Genomic DNA, 13,709 nt, shown 5'->3' with positions numbered 1-13,709 from the left:
TGTATTAGCAACAATCAGCTACCAACTCAACTCAGCAGCAGTTTGGACAAGGAAAAGAGACAGATCTGTTCTAAGAATGGGGTGGGGGAGGTGGTCATAGAAAAAGCAGAGAACTTACCTCCACAAAGAGCTCTCCAGCACTTTCCCCATGTCAGTATGATAATACTTGGTAAGGATCAGGATCACCTAAAAAGAAAACAAGAATAAATACATTTATACATGTAAACTGATATAGGAAACACAAGTAGATCATGGGCAGCATTATTCTGGTAAACACAAAAGTGAGGCTCCTGAAAATCTGAATTGTATTTTACTTTATTTTAACCTCTTTCCAGTTTTGCTTTCAGACTGGGTTTTTTCCTTCCTCTTTCTGAGAAAAGTGATTTCAGCACTCAAACTTTTCTGCAAACCTGGTGACTTTGTGAAAGATTGTCCGTTTCACATGAGCAGTGGGGTTGGAATAGTCACATAAATCCCCCCACCACATGACAGCCCCCAAGCAATTTGTATGACTTTCTCAGCAGGAAGAACCAATCTGGTTGCTAGTTTAAATTTAGGAGGCAACTCTCTTGTACATCTACAGAATAAAAATCCAAAGTGTTAAACAATGGTGATTAACTGATTATCTGGATAACAAATTCAGGCAGAAAATGAGCTCTGGTCTTCCCTGCAAGATCAGGAATGCAACTTCCATGTCAGTCATTTTTTGTTCCTAGAAGTATCATCTTTTCTTCCCTCAAGAACCAGCTCTGTGCTCTGTAAATTACTCATCTACATCACCAACAGCCAACAAAATACACAGAAAAATTTCATCCACAAAACATCTCAGCCTATGAGAAGAGTCAGCAAGAAACACTTTCCATACACTCAAAACGACAAATTCACTGGTCAAACAACATAAAGCACTAGTCCATGACTGCTGTATCAAGCTGAGTGCTATGGTTTAAGTTCAGATCATTTAAACCAGATTTCCTTCGCTTGCTGCCAGTCCATAGTAGTGGTTCTTACACCCACATTCCCACAGCAACCCCATAGAGGTAGAAAGGGAAGAACCTCTGGTTCCTTGCACAGCCGTTGGCTTTCTTTAATGCGGGGTCAACATCAGTCTCCCACAGTTTGAGGCATACTGTTACTGAGCTGGCACTTCCTCTGCTCCTAACCACCAGATGAAATCTCCAGCAAACAGCAACTGTAGGCATTCACTTTGATTATTCAGATAATTAATATGCTGATGATGTATTTATGCTGCAGTCTCTGTACACTGGAGCTTTTGAGAGAACAGAATTCCAGACCATGGGTGTTAGGTACATGGCGCTTTGGAAATAACACAATGTTTTACAGAACTGAGCTATAATACCAGTCTCGTTCAGGGTTATCTAAACCTAATAAATTCACAACACGTATTCCTGGATGTATATTGATATAAGTAAAAGCAGAACCAATTCATAACTCACAAATAGTATTATTCTCTCCTATTCTCAAAAGAGCCACAATCTACCAGATCACTTAGCTGGAATTTGATGATTTTTAGAAATAAAGGCTTGGTTTAAAATAAAGCAAGCAAGAAGAAAAAAAAAAAAACAAACTTTTACTTTTAAATAGGTTACTACGAAGACTTACAAAGCCAAGAGGAAGAACCATTTCCCAAAGAAGAGAGTATCTACTGATGAGATTCCTGGCTACAGCCCAAGCACACTCCATCAGGTCAGCTATTTATTCTATTGTCAGTGTCTTAACTACAGCTTTCTGCTGGTCCTTGCAATTAAGGAGAAAAAGAAAGAAACTTCACTACTGGGAGCATCTATTGTCTCCAATTATTAAGGAAAAAGTTTCAGACTGTGCTTTTCTGAGCAACTGAAATTCCTCTTAGGCCACAAAAATCAGCCTGGGAGGTTTTTTTAAGACATACAAGAATGCATATTTGGTGCATGAAAATAAAATAGAAAGTATCGAAAGATATAAGAGATTACATGTTGTTTCCTTACATTCACACAGAACCAGAGACTAAATCCTGAACTTAGCAAACTTTTTTCATCCCTGTGCATCCTAAAGCTGTAACTTTTAAAATTCAGATGATTTTCAGCAATGTATGTTGGAGCCACCTTGCCACAGGGTAAGCCCAATATTTCATTCCTGAATTAAACTGGTTACTATCATACACAGAAGATCCTACTGGGTTACCTTCAATCCACCTGCTTTGGAACTTAACCTCTATGGAAGCATCAACAAAGCACCTTCCAGATAAGCCATTTCTGTAACTCAGCACCTGTCCTAAGTGTTAAAGACTTTCAGGAACAAGGGGTAGGCTCACTGTACTGCTTGCTAGCAGTAGTTCATCTAGGGGATGCACACACCAAATCAGAAAGTTACTGTTGTTCCACACACTTCAAATGAATGGCTTTCAGGTAATTGCAAACTGTATTGGGGAGCAGCCATAAGCAGTAAAATGGCTTATTTACGCTGCAGGATTGGTGCCTTAATCTGAGTCACAGCTCTGAAAAACAGAGGTCAGTATTTTCCAATCTGACCAGTAAATGCATTTAAAAATTAAAAGACCTTATTTTGCATTTCAGAAGCAGGGAGAATGACTTAGTAAGAAAAACAAAGCCATAATGAGAAATCTTTGAATTCTTAAACACTCTTAGGAGGGTCCTGTTGCAGCTTAAGAAGTAGGAGGCTGCCAGGGGTCTGACTGCTGTTTCACCTATGCCAGTGGATTTCATCCCAATATCCGAAAAATGTAGGTCAGCTATTTAACAGATTTTACAGCATTGTCTTGTGGATTGTGGGCATCTTTTCAGGCTAAATAGTGATCCTGCTAACCATAACGGTATTTTTCCTCAATTAACAAACAGATGCAAAGAACAGGAGGAATCATTTCACAATAAAAACATAAAGGTCTTCAGTATCTCTGGATTCTGTGCATCATTTCTAAGAGCAGAGACCTGTTTTACTGATTTCATTTCAATGGGACTCCATAATTACAAGCATTTTACAGGTTGGATTGAAGCCAATGGTTCATACACACACAGCTGTCCTAGGGAAAGCGTCTGGGTGGCCTGTAGATGAGGAGAGGCTTGAAGCACAACAGCAACTGAGCAATGATCAAGGGTATGATTCTTAACCAGCTCATACTACTACCATCAGTCATGGATAGCTAAAATAAATTTAGCTTTTTTGTGTTATTATTTTATAACTAAAATAAATGCAGGCGATGGAAGAGAATTGGATTTACTAGATTCTTTATTTAAAGATGGATTTATAGGGTTACCTAGAGATTCTCCTAGTCCATCCAGTCTCCTGTTTTATGAGGAGACTTGTGAAACCCTTTTAAACCATTTCATCTTCAATTCAGCCACAGTTCTTTGAGTTAATCCCCAGTGTATGTCAATGGAGGTGGCAACAGTAATTCTCTGTTGTATGCTAGGGATCTATGAATACCTGATGGTGCTTCTGGACAAATATACCTAAGAAATTTATCCCTTCTGCTTTCATTGCCCTGAAACAAAAGTCCCTAGGCATTCCTTCTTCACAGAACTTTGGTTGTTTGGAGGTTTTAAGTAAATACAAGTAAAAATACATACATATTTTGGTCCAAAATAGAGACATAGATGTCTAGTACAGATTCCCTTGCTCAGTATTTGAGCATCAGACTTCTCTTAAGAGAAGTCCTTACTGTACCTCACAGCTTTCTGATTACCTTTCTACTGCTTGTTCTGATCCCAGAGCCTTCTGCCCCTTTGCAGCAAGATGGCAGACCACTGCAGTTTCACCTCCCTTCAGGAACATTAGACTAAACAGAGCATCGTATCTCCAGTTCCCTGCCAGGTTCCCTGCGTAGAATTCAGGAGACAATATTTTCACCCTTTTCTTTCCAGAAAATGGTTTTATTTGGATACTACATGACAGGCATAAACCAACCATGTCACACCATACAGATTTAAAAAAAAAAAAAGGGAGAAAGGAAATGAAAACTTCCAGCTTTTGTCACAAAATCAGTGGTCTATTACCTGCTTCTTTACTAAAGACCTTGACCTCTCCATAAAGCCAAAGGTAGCCAGTATTTCTCCATATGGGACAAGGCATGGAAGATAAATCCCTTACGATTCCAAAACTTATATGCAATGTGCATTGGAAGTAAGTTTTCAGTGGAAGTAATAACTGTAATTTTGGTCAATTTGTCTAGGCTGGAAGACCTTGAAGTTCAGAAATTTCTTTACCTATACTTTTTCATCCTCCCCCCACCTTTTTGGGGGGGGGGGGGGGGGGCGAGAAGGAATTTTGATTCCCCCCCATGCCATGCCCCTGCTTCCATAACTTAGTTCCTGCCTGGGTAGATTTTCACTTTTATGGTAGTTACAGCTCAAAACTGTTCTCCAAACAAGAGTTGTAGCAGTTTCTGACCCAAAAATCCTTTCTGGATGTAGACTTGTCTTCAGAAGTGCACTGGGTTTTTGGTGGATGATGGACAGGGAAAACAAATGGAAAATTCCACAGATACATGTATAATTAAAGTTAGAATGATCTCCATTTTTCCCCTCTCCTTTTCTCTTGCTCTCTTCCGAAAATGCTTTGTAGCAAGGCTGGACCAAAAAGAGCAAAACTTCACTTTAAGAGATACAATGTGCTTTTAATCATTTCCTAATAAAATTTTGGCTTTAAAGAAGCCCATTTTAATCCTCTCTTTTCATCACCATGTCAGCTAAGAGGGGCGAGAAAGGAAAAAGGAACGAATTCTAGATCAATCACTTTCCCTGGTGTTTATATTTTATCTTTGGGTTTTTTCCCTTTTCTTTGAAGGATTTGCTAAGATCCTTCACTTTTTGATAAACATTGACTTATGGAAAAAATTCTACACCCCCACCCCCCCCTCCCCCGCTCCCTCCATGATGTTTTCTTTCATGGACCATTCTTAACAGAGATCTCTCTTTTTCTATCTACATGGAGACTCTTACGGATTAAGCTTTATTTGACCCCTGCCATTTGTGATTTGAAGTAATTATTTTTTTTGGCATCTATTTGGAAATTTAATAGCAAAAGACTCATACTTTCAAACGCATAATTGCAAGTATGATTGCAAGTTTTTGTGTTTTCCCAAGTTTATTAGAAGGTGAGGGCACACTATAAATACTTCTGGGCAGCCAGAGCTACCAGGAAAACATACTGCTTAGACAGACTCCAGTTTCTGCAAACTTTTTAGCATCTGCTTAATTTAATTCATGTGAATGAACCCACTGAAATCAAGAGAAGTGTTTATGAGAGTCACTTGAACAGGCACTTAATACTCTGTATGACTGGAACGGAAGCTGCTGTTTTGTTCAAGAACACAGCCTAACTCACCTTTTCAGCTATTAAACTATTTCACTATAAACTGTAACTATTTCAGGGAGATCAAGGTGTTCTAGGCACAGACTACTAATTCCTCACCACCACCCCCTGTACTTCCAAAACTTTATTTACAACTAATAATCAAAAACTCCCTAGCAAATTATAGGCAACCACCTACTGTTCCAATCCCTCAAGCCACGTCCACTTTTGCAGCAGCAGGCTCTTCAATCATCACGCTAAGGTCGATATTAGTTTTCACATTCATTATTTAAAACAAAGACTCTTAAGAGAAAAGTAAAAACCAAGAAATTATTAACATGAAGGTATATTATCACAAGTCTATTATATGGACCAACTGTCATAATACTATTAACAACTTCGTAATAATTTGATTACGCTGGGAGAACTGTAAACGGAAAAAGAGCATTTAGGTTTACTCTGTTGCAGTGTTATGATGAAAGGTGAAAAAGACAACATTTATACCATTACTAAAGCTATTAAGAATTCACTGTATAAGCTTCTACTCCTCTCTGGTGATAAAGTTCATAAAACCAATCCCTGACTTAACATGAAAGACTTAAAGAATTAGATTTATAGTTCTTCCAACTAAATTATATTGGGAGAAGAGAGAACTTACCGTGTCTGAAGTCACTGACCGGACCAGTACACTTGTCTTAAGCATTAGTAATAATTCTGTACAGTGGATTTATTCATAATTCAAGGCAAGACACAGTAATGGCTCAATGCCTATTCTCTAAGAGGTATTTCTATCTACAAGAGCTGAATAAGTGCATAGTTTTGAAAGTGGTGGCTGTGATTGCTTCCTGATTCAAAACTATTTTAAATATAGTACTATACACACTGACCCTGCAAACATTTATACAGAAGAGTAACTTTAAGATATCCAATATATTTAATCCATTATATAGCACAGAACAGGATTATATTCTGTTAGCACTCTACAAACACAGAACAAAAAGAACACCTACTGCCTTCAGGAGCCTACAGTCCAAGTTCAGAAAGAGAGAAGTCTTCACATCGTCAACTGATGTCAGATTTTCAGTGCAAGCTCTTTAGAAAATTATGTTTATGTGATGGCACTGCATGTACACTGTATATATATGGTTTTGGCTGCTCATCCCTACCTTATAATTCTAAATCCACTGACTGATTTCAATTGTATTTAACAGAGAGATAGATAGCCATATGGCTGAAGTAGCCATACCGTTTCATACCACAGGTCCATCTAGAACAGTGGCAAACAAAAAATACAAAAGTATAAGAATGGGGGAAGCATATAAATAAAGATGCTTCCCAAATATATTTTCCAGCCTTCAGTAGTTGCAACTCAGGCAGCTGGGCTGTTGTTATTCCAGTTTTTAGCAGTTGGCTGCTTGGATAAGCTCAGGCTTCTAGGTGGTACTGGCTGACCCATCAGCACAACAGTAGAGACTATTGTGTTTGTAACTTTTAATAGGCAGTCCTCAAAAGTCAAAGCATATGTAAAATTGGTCAACCAATTTGTGAACTGCTGCTACTCTAACATATTCATGCTGCTCATTTCTATAATTATTAGATGCAGCTCTGAGATTTCTGGGCGAGCTGCAGATGCAGAGCTCGCTCAAGCAAACAGGAACTCAGTTTGAAGGCCACAGGATTAAAGGATCCAAAATTCTAGATTGAATCTGCAGCTTGGGAAACAGTGTCTAACATTTTAACTACTTGTTCAATTAAACTTCCTGTTCTTTTTCAAAGAGCCCAAAACAATGTCATCTCTGACACAAAAATCTCCAGTTTTCTGCCATTGCCTTTTTCTATACAAGCAGAATATTTTTAGGTTTAAGTATTTAACATAGCATTTAATAAGCTCTTAAAACCACATCAGTGAACATCCCAAGAGAATACATTTCTAAAGCATGAAGCAAGAATATTTTTTTCTTAGTCTGGCTTGAATCCTAATTGTAAATTTTTTTGAAATATAGACTAGCTTTACTTATCTCCTTTAATAATGTATTCTAAATTGAATTAACAATCCTTCCTGCAGAAGCAAACCTATTGTCTGAATATTCTTTTCCATTCCAATGAAAATTCAAGAGGAAGCAGAGCTGACATCCATAGAAGACATATGTAAAACATCTTTACCTTCTTCCAAATATGTCAGGAATCCAATATTACGGAGAGGCAGTTCACCTTGGTCATCAATGTTATACAGCTATTTACTACCAGAAAGGAAAGATCACCAAGTGTTGTTTGTGAAATACTCCCAGTCTGTTATGCAGTGTTACTGCCCAATAGTAAAATATAAAAATTGAAAGTGAACTTCCAATCTGCATCACTAAATCCTTTTTCAAAGCTAGAGCTTTTTTTTTTTTTTTAACATTACCATATAAAAATAATTACACTCTCTATTTCAAAAAAGAAATTATTATGCAAGACATATGGAAACATCTGTAGAGGATACCACAAGCTGGGAAGACTGTTCATTTGACGCAGGGCTGTTGGCAGATATGTTCATACCGCTTACTCCCCCTCACAGCTGCTCTGTCTTCACCCAAACCACAGGATTAAATATCATTGTACCAGATAACATCATATTTATCAGAGGTTGCATCAACCTACACTGACCTCAAAATTACATTTAATTATCTCTGTGAATGGCTTACGGTGTTCAAATAGGACCTAATTGCCTATCATAAAGAGACTTTATAAGGCTGTATATGGGAGCAAGGACTATGACACTGCATCAAGATCAGCCATAGAGTCACAATGTTTAATATCCTTCTTGTCATGAATAAGGACTGGACTTTTTATTTCCTGAATATTGTAGGTACCTGAACTTGTTCTTTACAAATGAGAAAGATAAACATGGCCACAGGATCTACAGAACGGGACAACAGCACACTCCTACCTGAAAGGCGTGCTGCCAGGACAAACATGCTAAAGATCAAGGCAGTTCTATTCTAGTGACAGAAGGATGCTGATTAATATTTTAGTCAGAAGACCAGAGACATAGCAGAGGCAGATGCAAAACTGGCTTTGCACCTTTTGTGATCTGGAGCATGCGTGTTGCATTGAACACATGCTCAGGGGTACTTTAACACCCCGTATTCCAAAGACAAAATCAGGCCTGGACAATAACACAAAAACAAAGTGAGAGAAAAAAAAGCAAAAAACAAACAAATAAAACAAAAACCCCAGCAAAAGTCAGGAGGTTGCCTAGCAAAACAGGAATGACACAAAACAGATCTGGGCACGTTACTCCGAGTGCTGTCTAAAAAAGCCCTCTGGTCTCCCAGCATGATCACCCTCCCGGTGGGGTGGGCCTGGGTCCCTCTCCGAACAAGGACCATTTGCTCTGCAGCTTCGCACTGGGCCAGACTAGGCCCAATGCAACCCCGTCGTTGTCCTTTTACTGGGTGGAAGTTGGTCTCTCTCCATCTGCCTTTCATTTTAACTGTTTCATCCCTACTTATCTGGCTAAAATAATTAATTTCAGCAGAAATACCAACACAGTGCCCCCAGTATGGCGTGAAAGGGGACCATTCCCACTCAAATGCGAAGCCTGCCTGCTCCCTGTGGCCACATTCAGAATCAATTTGGAACACCTCAAATGACATTAACAGAATTCACCTACTGTAAAATACTGGGAATGACCCCCTTTGAGAGGAAGAAGGATGAAAGCACATTTATCTTCAGCATTATCCCTGAAGCAGCAGAACTTCATACCTGTGCCAATGGAAAGGGCATAAAGGAGCCGAGGGAACATCCAACTGGGTTAGGAAACTATTAGAAAGGACTTGGGAGCAGTTGGGAAAATTGGTCGGGGGCCAAATATGTCAGAGAAAACATTGGAAGGGGCCAGGGGAGTGCTGGAGAGTTCTCCACATTCAGTCCAAATCCAAACCAGGACGTTTCCAATCTGCGAGCACTGAGTTTTCGCCAGCTCTTTGTATTTCCTCACCCGGCCTCCACCCTAGGTGTTCATTACTTTAAGAGCCATGGGGCCATTAAATTTAAGTGGAATTATACAGCATTATCTGTGAAAAGAAACAGCTATTTCACCAGGCAATGCCACACCATTTTGGATCCCTAGCTAATGCTGTCCTGTCACACAGACACTAAGCTTTAGTTTAACCAGTATGAAGAATATTAACACAATCGGTCATCTTAGAGCCAGGTTTCAAATTAGCCTCGCATTCCAATCTTAAACCTCTAATACATTTTAAATGACCTTCAGATCAAGTAGATACAAGCAGGAAAAGATTGTAGGCCTTGATAAATGAGGTCTGTATTTCTTTATTTCACTCCAGCAAAGACTTAGGCATTCAACAGATTCTTTGGAGACTGTTTTTGTATGTCAGCATTTAGAAGGCTGTAGCTAGGGCTACAAAGCAGTTTCAGTAACAAACTATTAATGTGAAATTCTCCCCCTTAGAGACTGATGTTTTTCATGCTTGGTCTCTCCCCTGTGATCCCAGATTGTTTTAGAAATATGTTAAGAACTTCTTTCTTCGTGTTATGAGAATTACTCTTTTCTGTCTTCATAGATATAAGGACAGGTACAACAGTTAAGCAGCACAAGACTTAGAAGGAAAATACTTTTAATTCATCCCTAGAAGACTTCTAACATTTATCTCTAACACTTACATATTCTCATGGCTCTTTTCTGTAGAAATGCAGTAATTTCAGGCTTCTCGCATCCCCTTAACATAAGGTAGTAGTACTGTCTATTTTACTGTTGGGAAATGGAGGCAGAGATGTATCACTCTGATTTATCCCACCTAACGTTAGGATGTACCGGCCAATAGGGTCAGAGACAGATACCTCTGGAGATCAGTTTTGCCTATCTAGATCTGAATACTCCTTTGGAAGTACTCTTTTTTTATATTGATTTATCATGCTGAGGACTTACACTTCCAGCTTGACCCTCTCAGAAAGACTGGATGAATCCATGCTTAAACAAGTTGCAGGAGAAGTCCAGGCAGAACAGAAAACAGCATATAAAAAGAAGACAAACCGAGAAGCACGATCAACAGACAAAACATAAATTCTGTGTGCCACTAACCTTAAGGATCTTCTTTTCCAATGCATGATGCTCCCAGACTCAAGTCCTGCATTCATTCAAGACCTCTTATCCTAACACAGGCACCCATGACTTAGAGCAATGCACCAGCACTTGGCAGAGCTAGGAGGTCTCACGTACAGTTACGTGCTTCTGTACCACAGATGTCCTAACTGACACATAATATGAACTGTGCCAAAAAGTCAACATTTTCAATATGGGGAAAAATTAATTTTTCCCCTTACCTGCCTTTCTGGCAAGGAATAAATGGAAATCTGAGGAAAGAGTTAGAAGAAACTTATGCAATTATACACCATCTCAGAAGGTACAGCAGACTAGTTTTTGTAACTACTAAAAAACCACAAATCATTTCTTCAAAATGGCATGTATCACTATGATGTGTTTCATACCAAGGTACTTTATTACAGAACTTAATACTATTAAACAGTTAAAACTTCTGTACAGTGTACATAACATTCACTCTTGTCCTTCATGATATCGAGCATCTCTCTAGAACTGCTATTTATTTTCCAATCTTTTTTTCTAATGAGTTTGTTCTATATTTGTATTGTAAATGACTGTCTCTATTTATATTCTATTTCTGAAACTTACAGCATAGCCTTCTCTGTTTACAAGTCAATAGTCTTTTTCTTATGGAAATTACCTTATCCCAAAACAAAATAAAAAAATCTGAACCTTTTAATTCTTGCAAATTGTTTTTCTTGAGTTTGGAGTTTGGGGTTTAACTGATGCTATGACAGAAAGGCACTAATAACCAGAGTGCAGAGGATACAGCCCAAACCCAATGGCAATTTTTCAGCTCAATGATGTTAGCAAACACATGTTTTTCTTGATCCCTCCTCACCCTTCCATACCCATGCATTTATTTTGAGTCTGATCCAAAGTCTGTTTAAACCAATGCGAATCTGGATTAAGCCCATTCTAAACATATTAAAAGCAAATCAGATCTTGAAGTTTCCTTCATGAAGGGAAGGATCCAATTTTGATAAAACCAGTATTTGCAGAAGTTTTATACATTCTGTGCACAGCAGAAACAACCACACTGTATTTTCCACAAAATGCACATAGTTGTACAAATTTGTTACTTTCAAAGTCAAGTTACAAGGGACATGAGACTACTCAAAGAGAACAGCTAGGGTTATACTTAATGATGCAAGCTTTTTTTATGCTATAGTGGGAACTTACAGCTCTGAAGATCTCTCTAAACCGACATTTCTTAAAGTAAAATTTCACTCACAATGTAGAGGAGAAAGTGAGCAGAGGTAGACTACTGGAAATTACCTCAGACCTATTATGTCAATCCATGATCACCTACATATATTTGTTTTCCTAAAAATACTGTATTTTGCAGGAATTTTACAAGATTAAAGGCCACTGGAAAAATATATCACCCATACATCCAAAACAACATTCAACTCCTTTAATTTCCCCACTTTGGAACAAAAAATATCTTTTCATCAACACAGAAAGAATATTCCAAACTCTCCCAATCACATTATCTTCTTAGATAGGGCAGTAGGCCTGTATTTTTCAACAGCAAGTAGAAGGGAAAAGATGCTTTCAATCCAGCCCAACAAATAGCTTATAGAAGTTTAATTTATAGACACGATAAAATGAATAAAACATCCATTCAAGATTACTCAGCCACCTCCTGAAGACAGAAGCACGTCAAGAGCTGATCAAGGTTTAGGCAAAAAATCCAAACCAAACCAAAAAACAAATAACAACAACAAAACCCACAAAACAAACCCCCAAACAAACAAAAAAACCTTCTATTTTACCTTCCAATTCTTCAATTGAGAAGAGAACAGTGACATTTCTTCAGGAAGAGCAGTGTCAAAAATAAGGAAACAAAAGGTTTTTTCAGCTAAAACTTGGCTTTCAACAATCAAAAGTGCAAATGGTATCCCAGTGAAAACTCTTATGCACAATATAGGAAAAATACAGATCAAAATGGCTCAGGCTTTCTTTCAGAGACTTAAAATGAGCACGCATAAAACAATACAGAATTAGTTAATGCAGCATCATTATTACTGCTATATGAAGAAAGAAATTATAAATAATAAAGTTCAGTGCTGGGAGACATTAACTCAGTCCAGATATTTCCTACCTATATTCACAAACCTCCCAGCACAGGGAGGTACCCCCAGAAACCTATGCAATTTCAAGGGCATTGATTGCCTATCAGCAGGGAAAGAAATCAAGTCCCATCCATATTCCCTGCTCCAGAGAAGGTGAAAGCATCCTTTAATCTCTGTGACAACACATAGACAGCAATTTACCTGAAGTGGTATTTTTTGTAGCTTCCCTCTCCCTTCCCCGAGTCATGACACAAGCAGCCTGAAGCGCATTTCTCAGGAAGGAGACATAACACATACTGCTCTTAATCAGCTGTACTAATTAACTAAGGCACAACTGGACAATGATCAAAAATTTTTGGAACAAAAGAAGGAAGAGGTCCACAGTATGGCTGTAAAGGACATAGAGGACTACAGTGAAAAAAATAGGAATCATCAGATATCTAGAAATAATGTGAATTCCCTATGAATAAAATGAAAAGGCAGTAAATGTGCTACTAGAGAAATGTATCAATGAGGAAGGGGGAAACGGATGCTCAAACACGTCAGTTCAGTTCTCTGGTTCCCATCCAACTCAAGCAGTGTCCATTTTCTCAGTGGGTTAAGCTGTTTGGAGAACTGTCAGGCCCTAAAAAATATTGACTCCTCAGTGCCTTAAGAGAAATAGCTTAGGGAAATGTGCAGGGTCTCTGATCACAGCTCAGGCAAGTCTTTGTTTTGGTTTTAGTACCCTGGTATCTAGGATTGTCCTTCCTTTTTCCTTTTATTTTTACAGAGCAAAGAATACTAAAGATCTGTGGCTGTGTGTGACCGGCTAATATGAACGAGGACTGAGAGATCTGCAAACTGAATACCTAACTCACCGTACCTAGGAGCGGTGTTATTTCTAATAAGAAGCTTAGTCTGAAGTTTGTAAAATGGATCTGTGTCTAAAATAAAGACGAGCTGCTAAGTCTTTCTTTTCTTTAAAAAGAAAGAAAAAGCAACTTACAAACTCCTTCTCCCTCCCCCCCAAATCAATGCATTATAGATACATTCCTCTGGATTGCTCTTTAATTATTAATTACCATTCAGCTTTGCAGTGACTCGCATGGTTATTTCACACAGACAGACTAGAGGAAAGGGTCCATCCCACTTCAGCTACGTGAGTGGTAGGGAAAGGGACAAAAGCAAACGGGGGGGGGGGGGGGTACGCAACGTTCACGCAAACGCTTTTTTTT

The 13,709-nt window shown here is 38.5% G+C and overlaps 1 protein-coding gene across 1 annotated transcript in view; it reads right to left on the bottom strand.

Moving 5' to 3' along the window:
• The window catches only part of SORCS2 (sortilin-related VPS10 domain containing receptor 2), a 571,075-nt gene that overhangs the window by 382,616 nt on the left and 174,750 nt on the right, over positions 1-13,709 (bottom strand). Inside the window, exon 4 of the mRNA XM_010583547.1 lies at positions 119-186. Coding sequence (XP_010581849.1) covers positions 119-186 — 68 coding nt within the window. The remainder of the gene's footprint in view (positions 1-118; positions 187-13,709) is intronic.

Source organism: Haliaeetus leucocephalus, unplaced genomic scaffold, assembly GCF_000737465.1.
Source record: "Haliaeetus leucocephalus isolate CR32 unplaced genomic scaffold, Haliaeetus_leucocephalus-4.0 Scaffold906, whole genome shotgun sequence".
NCBI classification, from domain to species: domain Eukaryota; kingdom Metazoa; phylum Chordata; class Aves; order Accipitriformes; family Accipitridae; genus Haliaeetus; species Haliaeetus leucocephalus.
Note: the sequence above shows the minus strand (reverse complement) of the source record. Positions and strands in the feature narration are given on the sequence as shown.